This window comes from Embiotoca jacksoni, unplaced genomic scaffold (genome assembly GCF_022577435.1).
Source record: "Embiotoca jacksoni isolate LCO1_2020_lvr unplaced genomic scaffold, fEmbJac1.0.p SCAF_6, whole genome shotgun sequence".
In the NCBI taxonomy this organism is placed as follows: domain Eukaryota; kingdom Metazoa; phylum Chordata; class Actinopteri; family Embiotocidae; genus Embiotoca; species Embiotoca jacksoni.
This window is the reverse complement of record NW_027185414.1, coordinates 14,448,657-14,466,978: the sequence shown is the minus strand read 5'-3', so window position 1 is coordinate 14,466,978 and position 18,322 is coordinate 14,448,657. Positions and strand designations below refer to the sequence as shown.

At 41.3% G+C, this 18,322-nt stretch overlaps 1 protein-coding gene across 2 annotated transcripts in view; it reads left to right on the top strand.

Annotated features, from left to right (window-relative positions):
• Positions 1 to 17,775, top strand: part of myo1ea (myosin IEa) — a 49,330-nt gene extending 31,555 nt beyond the window's left edge. Inside the window, exons 14-29 of one of the 2 annotated variants that reach the window (XM_069174137.1) lie at positions 262 to 429; positions 1,455 to 1,540; positions 4,162 to 4,243; positions 4,479 to 4,585; positions 5,796 to 5,894; positions 6,145 to 6,289; positions 8,773 to 8,887; positions 8,980 to 9,149; positions 9,256 to 9,401; positions 10,875 to 11,021; positions 11,128 to 11,285; positions 11,825 to 11,914; positions 12,002 to 12,206; positions 13,513 to 13,548; positions 14,557 to 14,726; positions 14,805 to 17,775. In XM_069174137.1, the coding sequence (XP_069030238.1) occupies positions 262 to 429; positions 1,455 to 1,540; positions 4,162 to 4,243; positions 4,479 to 4,585; positions 5,796 to 5,894; positions 6,145 to 6,289; positions 8,773 to 8,887; positions 8,980 to 9,149; positions 9,256 to 9,401; positions 10,875 to 11,021; positions 11,128 to 11,285; positions 11,825 to 11,914; positions 12,002 to 12,206; positions 13,513 to 13,548; positions 14,557 to 14,726; positions 14,805 to 14,881 (2,001 nt within the window). In that variant the 3' untranslated portion in view covers positions 14,882 to 17,775. The remainder of the gene's footprint in view (positions 1 to 261; positions 430 to 1,454; positions 1,541 to 4,161; positions 4,244 to 4,478; positions 4,586 to 5,795; positions 5,895 to 6,144; positions 6,290 to 8,772; positions 8,888 to 8,979; positions 9,150 to 9,255; positions 9,402 to 10,874; positions 11,022 to 11,127; positions 11,286 to 11,824; positions 11,915 to 12,001; positions 12,207 to 13,512; positions 13,549 to 14,556; positions 14,727 to 14,804) is intronic. The other variant, XM_069174138.1, reaches the window with a different exon arrangement.
• Positions 17,776 to 18,322: the final 547 nt, after the last annotated feature.

The following is an 18,322-nucleotide window of genomic DNA, read 5'->3' as shown; positions in this document are numbered from 1 at the left end:
CTGTGAAGCTGAAACTAGTGATTTCTTCGCTTGCCTTTTATGCTTGATAAATGACTTAAAATGTTTGTTCATTTATCAAAGAGGTTGCTGAATAATTTTCTATATATTGACTTAATTGATTATGAGTTTCATCTCCAGTACCTCAATTGATCCTGCAGACCAAACAGAAAAAGATTAAAAAAAAAAAAAAAATTACATCGTCAGTCAATGTTTTAAACCCGGTGATGATATGACTGAGAGCTGTTTTCCCTGTGACCCCAGAATCCCCCCGGCATCATGAGCATCCTGGATGATGTGTGCGCCACCATGCACGCGGTGGGTGAGGGAGCCGACCAGACCATGCTGCAGAAGCTCCGAGTCCAGATCAACACCCATGAGCACTTCAACAGCTGGAACCAGGGCTTCATCATCCACCACTACGCGGGCAAGGTCAGCGCTGCACACATTTTCTGGGAGTTTATTCATCAGCTTGTTTTTGACAAACAGCATTCCTTTCTGCTCGAATTGGGAATCATCCATATCTCATAAACATAAACATTTATGGATATTAACAAAGAGAAAAACATCTCTTCTTACCAATGCTTCTATGCATTTTTCAACAAAACTGAAAGACTGCAACATTCAATATAAGGTTTGCAGCATCTCTGTGCACTTGTCTTTGCATGGTGTTGACTGTAAAAGAACATGTTACAGTCTTCAGTCAGCAGCTGACGGGTAACTTCTGGAAATAGAAACTTATTTAACGGTCCTTTTTTATGGTGTTGGTATAGGAGCTGTTCCTACCCACTTGTATGATCCGTCATAAATATCAGTTCTGCAGCTGGTGCTTTACTTCTGGAGTGTCTGTCGATATCTTTGTCCTTTAAGGATTTCCACTTCCACACTGACAGCGCTCGCTGCTGCACCTCCTGTCTCTCTTCTTTGGCTGGTTACGGCTGCAGCTCCCTCCGCACATGAAACAAGAACTAACAACGTCATACATGTTCATCAGCCTTCCTATTTTTTAACAATACAGTTAATTAGACATCCTTTTTTGCATTTATTTAGATTTTGGTGGTCTGGGTGGAGGTTGTCCCGTGTCATTCTCCAGATGTGTGGTGGCCTCAGCCTGGCACACATGCCACAAGCTTAATGAGCCGTGCCATAAAGACTTGAGGGGCTCCCATGACTGCGCTCAAAACATTCCTCCAGTCTCGGCCTACAGTAGAATAGAAATAACACGGTTTCATCTGTACACTTTTAAACTACTGATGCTTTTATAGGGACGCTAATCCGGAGGTGTAAAGTATTGGACCTGAAGCCCTTCATTTTTTTTCTGCCTATAAAATTCAAACCACTGGTCAAAATATCAGTTCCAGTTATTATTTTCACACAGGTGTCAAGTTCCATTTTTGTTGGTTGTGTTCTTTGATAATCATGACTCTTTAGAAATCCCTCGGTGTGCTTCCCTCCAGGTGTCCTACGACGCAGAGGGTTTCTGTGAGAGGAACCGAGACGTCCTTTTTACTGACCTCATTGAGTTGATGCAGAGCAGTGAAATGTAAGTAGCTCCTATTTGCAAATCATGTGATGAGGATTTCTATGGTGCGTACTTAAAGGGAGTCGTCTTTTGTGATGCGTATGTTTATAATTGAATACATCGAAATGAAGGCTTCAGACGCTCCAGTGCATCTGGGAACTGGTGGGACGTCGCAGAAGTGCGCAGGGCTCTGTTACGTTGTGCCCTCTGCCCCGAATCACGTCTGGCTGATGTCCCATTATGTGACTTTTTTTTGGGGGGGGCACCCAAGCTGCTCTTACAAAGCTCCTTGTGGGGCTGTGTGGTGGAGTCTGGCCCCCAGCGTTATGGTTTCTCAGGCTTTTTTTGTGTCAAAGTGGCCATCTGTGCAAACAGCCTGTATTGTCTGTGTAACCCCCGCAGGCCCCCTTTGTGTGCACGGTTTGTGAGGCGTGAAAGGAGGTTATGCCAAAGTCCCAATCAGACACGTGCTAAGAAATATGTACACCACTCAACATCGCATACAGACGCACAAACATATATATACACACACATTGATAAAAGAGTCTGGCGCAGTCATGCAAGGGCAGCATGAGGAGGAAGGAAGCCGCCTCATTCCTTTGAGCAGCAGCTCTGAATAGAGAAGAAAGGAATGAGCAGTATTGTCAGCTGGACAGTATTAGCAGACTCCTGGTGTATTTGTACACACGACCTGCTGGTCCTTTCTTCTGTGTCCAACGCTCGAGTCAGAAGTTTAAAACCAAACAAATATCAAAGTGGGAGAAAGCCAGAAAGGAGAAGACATCTAAAAGAAAAAAAAAAACAGCAACATGAAAAAGCACTTTGAAACAATAAAATAATAATCACTGAAGGTGGCGACTCGAGCAAGTTGAAATGCGCTGTAAGTCGAATGCTGAGCTGAAGTACGTGTCAGCTTTAGGTCAGGTCATTTTATGTGACTTTTCAAAGCAAACACAGCCAGCACAGTTCAGGTGGAGCCAAATACTTGAATGACGGATGTGCTGATCAGTGAAACGTAATTTTGGTAAATGGGTCAGACCTGAAGATTATGACTGTATTTTATTTTGATTTACCTGCATCAGATTATCTATAAAAGCCTTTTAAATGTGTAGCCTCTAAATAAACTGCTACATAAATAGGACATTTACTGCACAGCTGCTTAGAAAAACAACAAGATGCCATCATTCATTTTAATTAACAACAAAATAAAATGGTGACTTAATTTATTCTCTATGGAGAAGAGCTGAGCTGCTTCATCTAAAAGTGGGTGTAACACTTCTTTAATTCAGTAATGTGTGATCAGAGTAAAGAGGGTGTCTTAGTGAGTTTTGATGAGATGATTCATTATTTGATTGTCTTATTGTGGCTCAGTATGTAAGTGCAGATGCTTCAGATGTCACAATTTAAACAAACACAGTTCCCTTCTCCATATTATATCATGTTTGAAGAAAAAAATGAAAATTGATCTTGAGTGTGTGTGTTGCTGTAAATTAAATGTAGCTCAAAAGTACAAACTGTCCTTTGAAAGTAGATGCATGTCTCTTTACAGGAGAGAAATTTGATGATCTGGAAACTTCACAAACATCTGCTATCCTGAGCAGCAGTCAGACATCCTGCTGCAGGGATGACGTCATGAATCCACATCTACACATTAGAAGTTCAGGCTAGGTTAGGTCTTATTTGTTTAAACACAAATAAACTTGGGCCCACTAATTTTTGCTTAAGGGAGTGTAATTCAGCACAGGTTGATCACTTAATGTGTAGATATGAATAATTTGCTTTGACATCTAAATGGTCTCAAAGTGCTTTAACATGGCTTTCCCATTCACCCACTAATGAGACAGTTCACCATGCAAGGTGCTGCCATCAGGAGCACATTATCGGGAGGCAATTTAGGGTTCAGTGTCTTGCTCAAGGACACCTAGGCATGTGGACAGGAGGAGCTGGGGATTGAACCCACTCTACCGACTGAGCCACAGCCTCCCAGCTGCCATCTCCCTCCTGAATATCCACTCCACAAGTCAAAAGAAAACTGGCTCCATAATGACCCGCCCTAATAAATCCTGCAAGCTATCTACACTTCATAGAAAAAAAAATAATATCCCTTCAAGTGCAGAAAGATAAAGGAGGAAAACACCAGATGAAATGGGATCAATACTCTCAGGAAACACATGCGTATTGTTGACCTTTTTTAACATTCTTCCAATTTTCTCTCTTTTACGAGACAAAAGGTCAAAAGTCAATTGAAAGTAACTCAAAAAAATGTTCAAACCAAGCATTATGTCAAATAAAAGCATTCATGCCTCTCTGTGGCCTCGGGGAGATTTGCCTCACCGAAAGCTCTTTCCACAAGTACAGTACAGTACAGCACACACACACACACACACACACACACACACACACACACCTCTCTTGTTTTCCTAACCGCCCCCTCCTCAGACCGTCCTGAATGGTTCAGGAATTTAAACCGATGACCTTCGTAAAAGGTCCTCTGTTCTTTAATCATTAACTGCATTTTTGTTTTTGGTTGCCAGGGGAACCCAGTATTAACTTCAGGTCTCCAACACTTTTGTTTTTTTTGTTAATGCGAGGATGATACCCCTCAGTTCTCACTCAGTCTCCTCACCTTTGTTCTCTGATAGTGCCTTCATCAGGGCGCTGTTCCTGGAAAACCTCAATGCTGAGAAGAAAGGTCGACCCACAACTGCAGGCAGTAAAATAAAGGTGTGTTCAGTGAAGTGTTTGTGTGTGCTTGAGTTTGTGTGTGTGTGTGCGTGTATGTATCTTATCAGGGTCCCTGTGGGAAAAGACCAATGCTGAGATAATGTGTGTGTTTACTGTTCCGTGTGACCTTCAGCATTCCCAGCTGGAACAGAGGCCGGGATTCATTTTAGGTTTTCAGGACGTCATGGCTTGTCTCCTCCACGTTGTTGATGTTTGATCCAATTTCACCCTTCAGAAACAAGCCAATGATCTGGTGAGCACATTGATGAAGTGCACTCCACACTACATCCGTTGCATCAAACCGAATGAGACCAAGAAGCCCAGAGACTGGGAAGAGAGCCGGTAAGTCACTGATCCGCTGTGTCCGCTGTGCACGAGTCAAACAGTTCAAGACTAAGACCCATTCATCGAGTGGTTTCCTCCTCACAGGATTTACAACAGGCATTTAACAGCAGCAACGGCCAGTGACAAGGATTTACCTTTACATTCGCCACAATGATTTCTCCTTAAATCCTTGAAATAGCAGTTAACATGAAATGAAGAAAATTTGTAAATATTTTTATGATTCATAAAAAAGTATGAGATGATAGATAATGGATTGAAAAACTGAAATCTAACTCAAGAAGGGAATAAATGTTGCTGCTGGTGAAGGAGCTTGATCTGAAAAAACAGATAATAATGGCATTTTAGAACCATATTGAAAGTGTACAGAAGAAATATTCATGGAAATTGTTTATTAATTGATATAAGCTTTATTCTCGCTACTCACACTCCTGATAAAACAGAGAGAATAAATGTGGTTTGATATCCTATCAAATATCCATATCAAATCCATAACAACCCAAACCACAACAAACATTGCTGCCACTGATGCCTCATTCATGAGCAGCGGTATTACATCTTCACTTAATTCCAACATTTCCCAGCAGTTTGAAAGTTAGCTCATTGTTCTGATGGGTTCAGCATCCAGCCAATTTGTTTTTCTGTCCGTCTGAAGACGTGTTTGAGACATTTCCCCTTTCTTTATCCCTTTGTTTCATTTTTTTTCCCTGCCTGCAGGTTTTGGGCACTACATGTTCAGATTCAGAGTGATGTTGTATTGTTCAGAGCTTATGACCTTCCTGTTGTGAGCCCTGCGCAGGCTGACTCATTAATTAGCACCGGAACCACTGAGTTCACAGGAAGTGTGAGTGCGCTAAGTAGTGCTTCAGGTCTTTGTGTGAGGAAAACGTTAGCTAAACTGGCCGTTTTACATACAATGACCTGCAATCATCTCTTCCGCCAGTGAAGGGGATGCTTCATGAGCTGTTGGGGTGGTGAGGGGGGGATTTGAGTTGAGAGGTGATGAGAAAGGCAGTCATACTTAGCAATTATAATTTGAACACATTATGCGCATTAAATCAGGATATTTGTCACAGGTTTCTTCACACACAGTACATACAACACAAAAATATCATAGAGCAGAGAACAAAAACAAATTATGTACATCTGTACAGTGACACATTTTCCAGTTAATATCATATTGATGGTGAATCTTTTTTTTCTTCCTCAGAGTGAAGCACCAGGTGGAGTATCTGGGTCTGAAGGAAAACATCAGGGTGAGGCGTGCTGGCTACGCCTACCGCAGAGTCTTCAGGAAGTTCCTCAACAGGTATCCAGCCTCACACTCACAGAGCCGTCATGTTTGTTTCTCACTGGGATAGTGATGACACGACGGATCCACATTAGATTTGTTTCTCTGTCAATGTCATTAGAAAAGTCCGTGATTGTTCATTCAGTCATTGTTTTAGTGCCGTTGCTTTTAACTTGTGTTACATTATGAAAAAAAAACATCCAAACTCACACAACCTCCCTTTCCTTATGTAAAATACTTCATCACCGCTAAACCATTTGGTCCGCAGGTACGCCATCCTGACCAAAGAGTCCTGGCCAACGTGGCGAGGAGACGAGAAACAAGGCGTCCTTCATCTGTTACAGTCTGTCAACATGGACCAGGATCAGTTCCAGCTTGGTCGCACCAAGATCTTCGTTAAAGCCCCCGAGTCGGTGCGTCTCACCCCCGTCACATCTTCTGTTCTTTAGCTCGGTCAAAGGGCAAATCTTTATAATACGGCACTCTGTGAGAAACCTTCTGAGAAAATGAACTACAAGGCAAAAACTTTGAGGCCTGCAACTTGTGCCAATGTAAGTCTCACGTCACTTGTCAGAATGCAGCTGGGAAAGTCTGCTGTTAGCAGGGGGAAAACTGAACTCACCATTTTTACACTAAACACCATAAAAGGGCAGTAGTGTCCCAAATCATGCTCAAATCCTTGATGCAGGGGAGGAGATTGAACCCGACCCTTGTACCACGTCAGCAATGAGTCAACACTGCTCTGAAACTAAAACACAAGCGCAGGCTGTGGTTGCAGAGTTTGGGGGGACATCATAAAGGCTTGTCTTTTTCCACCATCGCTACTTTTTTTTTTTTCTTCATGGTCCTTATGAAAGCGGCACTTGTGCTCTCACTTATTAACATTTGTACACATCGTGCATGAACGAGCGTGCACGTGCACACACACGCACAGATGTATGTTTAGTGGCTCATACACAGGCATCTCAGTCTTAATCCAGACCTCACAGCTGATCCAGTATGTCTCTACTTATTTATTGCAGCCATGCACTGCCAGGAGCACACACACGCACGCACGCACGCACGCACGCACGCACGCACGCACACACACACACACACACACACACACACACACACACACAGCGGGACTGAGAGTCCAAGTCATTGAGGTGTGGTTATGAAACGTAAATATCACAGAGCAGAGCGTTGAAATGAGCTGCCAGGCTTCTCAAAACAAGCCTCTGTGTCTGATAAGACACTGACACCAGCTAATTAGTTGTATGACTGCAGTGTTTCTCTAGAGTTTGTTTGAATCCAGGCCAAATGTTGGAAACGTGATGATAGACGAGCTGATGGCTTACTGTCTTCAGTGCTAATGTGATAAATAATTATCATTACCGTCTTGGTTGGAAGTCAGATATTTGTTTGATAAAGATATTACGAAGTTTGAGGCTATTTTCTTTGACCGGCCACCGACTTTCCTACTTCAGCTGAACCAAAACATCACCTGCTGTTTGTTCTTGGGTTTGTCACATAGGAATTCAGTCACTCTTCCAGTGGAAACCACTGAAGCCTCAGTGATTTTGTGGTGTCGCTGTCTCAGTCGGTGACTCTACGCAGCTTCAGCCTTTGTGCATGAAGTTTGATCTGCTGTGTTGTGTCGTGGTCGTGTAAGTGGTTCGCTCCTCTTCCGTCACACTGATGCCAGGCCTGTTCCAGCGCTGGGCAGGATGTTTAGTCTGGCAGGGAGAGGGCACAGAGCGTGATTGCATGTCAAGAGGCCCAACAGGAAGTGACATAGACTGTTTGAGAAAACCGGTGGTCACAAAGTCAGACTTTACAACCAAAGAGTGAAATAATATTATTTTGAAAGTGTTGTAATTATTGTATAAATTACACAGAACCATATGGACTGAGTGGATAAGTGTTATACAGGATAAAAACATTTGCAATGTAATTCCAGTAAACCTAATAGCAAAATATCAATAAGATATCTTACATTAAAGGGCAGGTTTGCATTTTATTCCTCCCGTTCAAACTTATGGTGAAAAGTTCTCTTCCTAAAATATTCTGAATATAAAGTTCATGTGCAGTTAATATGACGCTTCAGCGGTTTGATTTAATGAAATAAAGCCAAAGGTCAAAGTTACTCTAATACAAAAAAATCCTTCTTTGCTCTTCTTTTCTTTTTTTTTGCTGCACAAAAACACAAACGGGGAATTTAGTAAAAAGTGACTTTAGAAAATACTTACTTGAGTTATCTAATTCGTAGTGTGGAATTAAAAGCTACACAGATGTTTGCACACAATGAGTTCTGTGGAATTTGTCACTTGCATTGAAATCACATTCAGGCAGGATATCTAAATGCCCTGTATGAACAAGAAGATTAATTTAAGTAACTGCTTTAATGTTTGTATGGCCACCTGACTATTGTTTTAAGACAGATTTGAAAAATTGTTTGTCGTGCTGTTAATCACATGGGATTCCCCGTTTCCAGGTTTATTTTAGTTCTACAGATGTGACGCAGCAAATGCAATGAAATTGATCAAATATTTCAAAAAGAGAAAATTAAACAAAGTGGCAAGAAAGCCATAAAATACAGGGCAGTGAAATAAAAAGGGTCCTCGTGTCCACTTTAGCTGTATGACTGTATCTATTCAAGTGCAAAACTATTTGATCACAACAATCCAAGCAGACAACAACACTGTCTGTGCCGTTGTTAGGAGGAAAACCTTCCTGCTTTCCCTGAAAAGTAATAAGACTGATGAGTAAAGTCGGCAGCGGAGGACTTCAGCTGTCCTCAGGCGTGTTCAGTACGTGCTGTCATTCCTTCCATTCAGTGTGTTTAGGTGTGTCTGTGTTTGGGCTTGTGCTCTGAGGTGTGTGTCGTGCTGAGTCTCTTTGTTTGTCCTCACAGCTCTTTCTGCTGGAAGAGACGAGGGAGCGCAAGTTTGACGGCTACGCCAGGACCATCCAAAAGGCCTGGAGGAAATATGTGGCCCGCAAGAAGTATGTTCAGATGAGGGAAGAAGGTGAGTGAAGTGACATTTCGCTGCTTCATTATCTACCTGCTCCTGTCTCCACATCTCACCCTCTCTCTCTCTCTCTCTCTGGGTTTGTTCAGCCTCTGACCTGCTGTTGAACCGCAAAGAGAGGCGGCGACACAGCCTGAACAGAAACTTTGTAGGTGACTACCTCGGTATGGACGACAGGCCGGAGCTGCGACAGTTTCTGGGCAAGAGAGAAAAGATCGACTTCGCAGACAAAATCACAAAATATGACCGACGCTTCAAGGTTGGTTTCTTCAGTGTGCAGCCTTTTTTTTTTGTTGTTGTTTTTTTGGGCTCAACAACGCACAAAACATTTATTATGTTGCGTGTTTTTTTTCTTCTATTTTTAGGGAATAAAGAGAGACTTGATCCTGACCCCAAAATCTGTGTACCTGATTGGAAGAGACAAGGTGAAACAGGGACCAGAGAAAGGGCAGGTGACAGAGGTGCTGAAGAGGAGGATTGATGTGGAGAAGATCCTGGCGTTGTCTCTCAGGTACAAACTGTCTGAGTACGCAGCTCCTTCAGACATCTCCATCCTTCATTATCTCCATCAGATACCGAAATAAAAATCCTTGTCAGTCCGCGGAGCTTAGCGCTTGTAGCTTTGTTTTACTCCTCCATGCAGCTGGAAAATAAAGTTCTTAGTTACTGTGTGAGTATTTTATTACTTAACATAGTTTAAATGGAGGCTCACGGTAGTTCAAGCAGGCACACAAGTCTTTGTTTTTTCACCACGAGGTCCTCATACAATGAACCAACAGATACAGTCCATATAAACAAATTTGAGGTTCACTCTATCCACAAGTCAACTTCAAGTGTTACTTCCTGCTGCTACAACCAAGATATTTTCACTTTGGTGTATTTCAGTAAGGAATACTCTTCCAGTATTTTCTCAGGTATGATCATTTAGGAGTGTCTCCAGCTCTCGGACACTCTCTGTCACGCTTCCACAGATCGGCTGTTTAGCCTCCTGCCAAACTAAACCGCATGTTATTGTTGCCACAAATGGTTACAACTTTGACGAGAGTGCCCCGACGACGTACAGTGGTGTAATTGTTTCATTGATATCTTATTCTTATCTCTGTGTTAAATGAGGCGCAACGTGTCGCCTGCCGGCCCAGGCTCCTTTGACAAAGAGACGCAAATGCCAACTTGGGACTCAACAAGTCAAATGAAAGAATAAAAGCTGACGCTCTGCTCTGATGAGTGCAGGCAGTTACCAGCAGTTTACCACTTGTTTTCCAAAACAAGACAATGGTTGAGGCTGAATGTCATGGAGGGGCTGACCATATAATCTAGACGCTGCGCTGCAGAAAAGTCATGAGTCTGCTTCAAAGCCACAGTCTGGATTTCCGATCACACAAGTTCTCATGTTCCTGTAAATGTCACACAAGGGACGCTGAAAACATGTGGAGTATATTAAAACTACTTGTATATGTTTGCGTGTGCAGGTCAGACTGAAAGCAGTTTTGTCAGAAACACGGACAGAATAAAGATCAGTTTAGGACAAATAAAAGAACAAAGTAAAAATAACTGACGGACTTGTGGGCCGTTTGTTGTTGATGTATAACTTGTTTCGGAGGTAGAGCTGTTGGTACAACATGTGCCGTATGAGTCGGTGGGGTAATACGGACCAGGTGGTGCAATGAGTGAAAGCAGGAGTTGTAAAAAGCTCATCAGAGAAGAAAACTCCACTTCACTCGGAGGAACAAAGTATCCTTGTGTGGGTTACGGGCACAAGCTGTCTTCCCTCTTCAGATGTGAGCTGCTTTGTGAGGCTCTCAATGCAAATGTGAAATCTGATTCTGACTCCCCATCTTAACTTCCTTCAAAGCACAACAGAGAGCAGATCAAGTGCCACTTCTCTGAGCTTACTCTTAGTGAGATTTGTTTCTTATCACATGTCATGTCAGACTTTTAAATGTCCTACAAGCCTCTTACTCAGCACTTTTTCATTTTTTTTCAGCACAATGCAGGATGATTTCATGATTCTGCATGAGCAGGAGTACGACAGCCTGCTGCAGTGTGTGTTTAAGACGGAGTTCATCAGCTTACTGGCCCGCAGGTTTGAGGAGAAAACTCAGAGGAAGCTACCACTCAAGTTTAATAACACGTAAGTAAACACAACATACTGTTGGAGATACAACAAACTAGACAAATAAATAACAATCGACTTAAAATTCAATCGACTTAAAATAATTGATTAATGTCATCGTCAGACTGGAGATGAAGTTGAAGAAGGAGAACTGGGGCTTCTTGAGCGGAGGCGGCTCCAGGCAGGTCATGTTTGTCCAGGGTCAGGGCGACATGCCTGTACTGAAGCCTTCGAGCAAATCTCTGCAGGTCAGCGTCGGGCCCGGCCTTCCCAAGAACACACGTGAGTATTAGCAGATGCAAAGTATGCAAGTGACCTGTTCTCACAATGAGCCATGATAAATATATCTGAGGTGGAGTCATGACTTTGACGTCATCAGACTCGACCAACACAATGAAAGCAGTCGATGACTCAGCATCCCAGTGTTCAAAATATACATTTATAATCTATACAAGCAGTGATTTCAGTGGCGCTTATTTTTATATTTTTGTGCACTTAAAATGTTATTTTTTAAGAAACATCTGTGTGGTATCATCATTTTAAAAATGATTAAGCATTCATGATTAAAAATTTTTTGAAGTCGTACTAACTATTACTCTTCTGGTTTTAATGTTTTAAAACAGCATCTACTTTGATAATAAACTCCCTCAAACACAATAGTTTTCTTTAAATATCAGCACCTTTACTTTTGACAAAAATGACTCTCAGCTGTAACGATTTACTGATTTATTGTTGTATATTACTTGTTAAGTTAATCTAAATGGCTTTGCTGTTTGTATGATGCGCTTATTCAATTTAATTTAATTTTGTTTCTCCTTTAGGCCCGACCAGGAAGAGCTTCAGTCAGAGTCGCTCCAGCATGTCCAGAACCCACCACAACATCCCATCACGAGCTGCACCGGGACCTCCAGGTACAACATTCACATCTCACAGTGTCCGAGCAGTTCGTCTTCTGTCCACGTCTAAGAACCGCTGATTCATATCATTCCTCTCTTTAGTTGCTCACCAGAACGGTGGCCTGAAAAACACCAACCACGTTGCCAATCAGAGGAACTCGCAGCATCACAGCCAGAGGCATCCGTCATCCAGCAATTCAACGCGCCCCTTCCTGCCCAGCAACATCAACCAGGTGAAGGAGCAAGGCAGCAGCCGGCAGCAGCCCAACCTGGACTGTCTTAGAGTACCGGATCAAGGAGCTGCAGGGTGAGAGACTGACCACAGACAGATCCAGAAACCCACACAGTCCAGGCAGGAAGAGACCAAACAACATGCACACACACACACAACATGTGATGGAAAAGGACAAATTGATCAGCTCTACATACTGCAGCAAATCATATCTGTTGGTTAGTTTCATTATGTAACCACAGTTCGTCTCTGTTAGGCAGTATGTTGTGATTTTAGAGACGGTAAACAGTTTTCTTCTAATCCAAGCAGGTGATTTCTTTAGACATTTTACATCTTAATGTTCTTTGTTGACAAATCACAGCTTGGTAAAAAAATCAAATCTGTCACATTAAAATCAGAAAATAAAAAGTGTGTGAGATCAGATGCTGATCTGTCATGAAGACAACAATAGAAACAAAGTTCCAATAAGCCCAGACCCTCTTTTCTGTTTCCTGTACAGTTCAGTTAAAAGATATGACTCATTTCACAACAATCAATTCATAGCTGACAAATGCTTCTCATTGTATTTGAACCTAATGTGACCCAACACTGTAGTACTGGGATTCAGTAATGCTGCGTTCATGAGCTGGGAAGTGGGAAAGTTCCAACCTTTGGGTGGGACAATACAACTGTTGAACTGGGGCTATCTGAGAAGGAAAGCAGGAGGTTTTTTTTAAAGCGCAGAGTAGGTTTGATGTCACTGACATGGCAGCGCTTATGGTGAAAGGAAAAGGTGTACTGGCTTCGAAAATAAGGTGAAATATCCAGACTTGATGAGCCGAGCTAGTTTGCTGCTGTTGTAAAAAAGGCAGGACATCAAAATGTGTAGATGTGCAGCGTATAAATAACACTGGGCTCCTCCTGAGCTCCATGTGGTCGCTGTGTTGCTTCATATTGTTTGTCACGTCTCTGTATTCTGACAGCCGAAATAGAGCAGATTTCCGAGGGGCGGTTGGGCTGCTTGTTTATTGTCATGTGAACTTATGTTGTCCTCAAACAGGAACTTTCTCAATTCCCAGCTGCCTGAACGCACAATTAGTCAAAGTCCTTTCAGAGGACGAGTCCCATCATTCTGTCCACTCTGTATTAATACATATATTATCTCACACACATCTGCTGAATACCTTATACATTATATAGGTTTTGTTTCCAAATGGTCGGACGCACATTTGCATCTATCAACAATATAGTGACCTGCCGACCTTCGTGAAGTGATAATTCAATCTCACCTCGCAGCACAGTTATAAACCTTTACATAGAAATGGACACCACTGACACACACTGATACACAAAGTTGTGTTGCTGTAATTTGACATAATTTGGATAATTTATTCTTTTGTAGCACTGGAGACAGACGGCCAGCGTCAAATGGAGGAATGTGAGTTGGAGTGTTTGCAGTGTTTTGGGTGGTGGTTCAGCAGCAGGGCACACTGATGCTTCTTCTCTTGTACATTTTAAAGTCCAAACTCCTGACTGTAGTACGCATCTAATATTTTATCTTCTGCTGCTGCTCAGTTACGCTGATATGAAAGGGGAATTTGTTTGCAGTTCCCTTTAGTTTGATCGATCTTTCATTCTGCAAAGAAAGATCCTTAAGAGTTCTCACGGTGAACGAATTCCTGCTGTGCAGCTTCTCCGTTGGTTCTTTTTTTTTTTTTTTTTTTTAAATGAAAGCTGCTTTCAGGAACACAGACATCACTGGAGGAAGTACATATTCAACATATTACATATGTATGAACTAACGACTACACTACCTGCTTACAGCTCACTGAAGTAATGCCATCAACTGTTCTGAATTATTTGATCCTCAGTTAGTCGAGTCGAGTTGAATAGTTGACTCTCATAGTCTTTTGTGTTGGTATTGTGTTTAAAGGACTAATTTGAAGGAGCTATTGACTTTATAAACAGTAAACGGCGTTTAACCAGTAAATGAATGTGCAGCATTATAAGTTGAGATCTAAAAGGCAAAGCTGACTCAGGATCAACCCTCTCTGCTCTGAAGGGCTTCACAAACACTGTTTAGTTTTGTATAGGATGTGCTAGATCACCATCTCGTTGCTGATTTATGAATATATGAATCTGTGGTCGCTGTCTGGTGAAAAACAAAAACTGTTTGTTTTCAGCTTGATTATAATATATCTACACAAAAATGAAACAATCTAAATACTCAAATTGAAACCGTGAGGTTTTCTTACCGTAAAACAGGATGGTGATCATGCATGTGCTTGTATTTTGGGATCTACTCTGAAACTGTTATATCCCATTAAAACCTTCAGTCTTTTGATTCACTGCAGCACAGAGAGCTCAATCTTTCAGTCAGGGTCTCCCTGAATGCATCTCACCGTGACAGTGGTGTGGTTTCTCTCTTTGTCTCATGACACCTCAGAGCCCACAGACCATCGGCCACCAGGCCTCCGCCGGGAGGAGGACGACCCAAGCCTGCACCCAAACCCAAACCCCAGGTGCCCCAGTGCAAAGCTTTGTACGCCTACGACGCTCAGGACACGGACGAGCTCAGCTTCAACGCTGACGACATCATCGACATCATCAAAGAGGGTAAAGCGCACAAAACATTTGTAGGCTTATTTTTCATCATTTTTATGGGCCACTGATTTAGTCGTATTTGTTGAGCAGATGCATCTGGATGGTGGACGGGCCGGCTCCGTGGAAAGCAGGGACTTTTCCCCAACAACTATGTCACCAAGATCTAGGAGCTGCCGGTTCACAGCACCAGGAGGCGAGCCTGCTGCGCCCCTGCCGACCCTCTCCGAGGACGGGACGGAGCTTCAAGTCAGAGAGAGATTGCACTGTCCTCCACTACTGCCTTCCAGTAAATGAATGTAACTCTCGGTTACACCACCAGACCAAAAGACCGTCAGGCTTTGAAGTGAGGCTCTTCTCCAAAGACAAGAAGACTGTTTGACCTCAGGGTCAGTTTTCCTCCACAGTCCCTTTGAGTAATGAACAAAACTATTTATTGTATTTATAGCTTTCCGTGTTCTCCTTGGTGTCATTTTACATCTTGCTAAAGGTTTGAGCTCAAACATTTTTGAAGCGTTGGAATGAAATCTGCTAAATCTGTGGGACTAGGCTGTTATTTTTTAACTCTCAACATATCAGTTTTAGATGAAGGTTTGATTGCTGAAGCAAACGTGGTTGTCTCGGTGTCAGAACTGAAGTGACTGCTGTTTTACCAGGAATATTTATTTTATGGTGTAAAACTGTAACTTCTTTCCACTCAGTAAATCACCACAGTGATTTTTTAATGATCTCAAATACCAAAGCAATACACACCATCAGTCTGTTTATTCAGGCAGTGCGGTAAAGTGGTGAATCACCTGGAAAACCACCTTCAGCTTTGTCTTGCTGTTGTTGTTTTTGTTCTCCTCTCACACCAGTATATTTTAGATTATGTATACTGTAACCGGAGCATGCTGTCTGTGGTGTATTAGCACTTTATTGGTACAGGTACTACCTTCGACACAGACATCGTCACCCGTTCACGCCACAGCCAGTAAGTCCAGTCTATGAAGGACCGATTGCCAAGCCTAGTTACTGAGAATAATTTGTTTACATGAAATGATAAAAAAAAAACAGGCATTTTATTTTAGATCTGATTCTGTATATGTGTTCAAATGTTAGAATTTAAATAACATTTTTTTTGTATTTTCTCTGAAGGATCTTAGTATGCTGTTTTTTTTTTCTCCCTGCTTTTGATACTCACAGGGCTGCTTTATTTCCAGCTCAGCTACAGCTACTTAATAACGGCTATCACGATGAGGGTGGACGGATTTTTGTTTTGTCAAGTGCAAAAGTTATTTTAGGTGAAAGAAATTTGTTGACTTTTTTTTCTTTTCATGGCACTACAATGGATTCCTTTTGCTTCTGCTCGACTGTTTCTGTTTGCACTGCTGTTGCATTACTTACACATTCCTTTTCTTTCTTTTTTTTTTTTTTTAAATCAAGTAACCACAATATGCTCCTGTCAGTAAAGACTGCTGGGACTTCTGTCTGACAACTTCTGCATCATCAAATACAGTTTGATCTTGGATGGTTTAAACATCCTTGTGCAATACACAACAGTAGGTGAGTCTTTTAATAAAGCATGTAATATTGCATATTTAACAGCTTTTTTTTGTTTTATTACCAGAGAACTCATTACATCTGATGTTAATGTTTATTACCATATTCACATGACATCAGGACTGCAGTGTAAGATTTTACTGAGATCTTTAGTTCAAAGTACTCCGACAGACACATTTTGACCCAATAAGTCAAATATTTTTTGGACTGAACGACGTCTTTTTTTTTCTACATTTGGTCATTTCATTTAACCGATGTTGGTCAAAGATATAGAAACAGTGCCACAAGGTGATTGTGTATGATAGAACTTTTAATAAGGGCTTTCTCTACATTGTCAGGAACAAAGTTCTGGTGAGAAAATCACTAAATTGTATTTTCGGGAATTTATACTATTCTTTATGTCTTGGGAGTAAATATGTCAAATTTAGGAACATTTTAGTCTAACATATAATACTATGGTACAAATATCCATATCAGTGTATATTGAAACGGTAAAATATTGACAATCTTGAGGACAAAAAGTAGAGAACATAATGTGAGTGTCCTCTGGTGATTGTTGGGATTGTCTTCGTCATTGTTTTAACTTAAACCTTGCTTGTTCTAGCTTTATGCTCCCACAATATTGGAGGCAAACATAGAAAGAGAGAATACATACCTTTCTCTCTTCTGATAAAGGAATTTTATTCCCATTGGACCAGACTAGGTATTATGATGGAAGACGTTTTTCCTGCCACAGCACAGGTGGAATTAATGAAGTTGACGAATGCTGTCACTCTCACAGCTCATCACATTTGAGTAGAAACTTTAATGTGTGCTTTTCCTAATCATGAAAAGTTCAAATGTCTACTGTGGAAAATCCATATAAAGCATCAGGTCCACCTGCATTATACAGTACAGACTGTAGTTGAGCGCACCATCATTTTCTGTGCTATATTACTGGCTTTTCACCGGCTGCTGCAGAGCAATAAATCCTCCTATGACATGCCACTGTGGTGTACCTGCAGCAGTGCAGGGAACCGTAAATCAAGATGAGATTTGCAGTCGTAATGGGACTTTGAACATCTCTCTACCCCAACCTGAAGCTACTCAACAGCTTTGCTCAACGTAATATACAAATAAGGTTTCAGCTGCAATCACATTAATTTGTAGGTTCGGTTTACGTGTTGGACTGTCTGGATAAAGAACACAATATACTCTAAATATTGTTTGTTTGTATTCATTCACTGACGTATCTTTGCTTAAAAGACTGTGGTACAACTCTTGTGATCTGTCTGGTGCTTCATGTCCACCTTGTGGCTACAGTTGGTACTGCACCTGGTCTTACTGTTGCTTTAAACTTCAGGATGTATTTAGTCTTATCTATTGAAAATCATTAACTTATATCCGGGGGTCATATCATATTGGGTCATATAAGAATAAATTGAGTCTTCTTAAGAAGACAGTGTTGCAAAAGAAAGAATCCTCCAAGTGTTACAATTGTTTTAGCAAAAATGCCAAATATATAAATTTTCTGCTTCTCAAATGTGAGAATTTGATGCATTTTTTTTCTTTATAAAAATGTAAACTCTATATATTTGGTTAATAGAAGAAATAGAAGAAGTAATCACTGTGTTGTAATCACTCAGCTCTGAGAATCCACACACTAGTAGTGGTGGAAGAAGTATTCAGATCCATCCATCCATCCATCATCCGTCATCAGGTGATTACTGGGAGAGCAAAGAACAAAAAACTTAAGTTCTGATCCACATATCTGTTTTCAGATTGTGGATTTTTTTCTTTTTGGGTCATTTTAACATTTAATGATGAAACTATGCGAGAGGTTTGGAAGTTAAAAATCACAGTTTGAAATGTGAACTCGACTGCACGCTGTTTTTTGTCAGATGTTGAAAAGGTTGGAAACCGCTGGTCATCTTTAACAATGTATTTTAAAAGATTGTTATGTTAGCCATTGTATCGAACCTTTATCTGAAAGTAGCTAATGGTAATAAATAATGTAGTGAAGTAGTAGTACAATATTTCCTTCTGAAATGTAGCATAAAGTAGCATCCAAAGGAAATACTCAAGTAAAG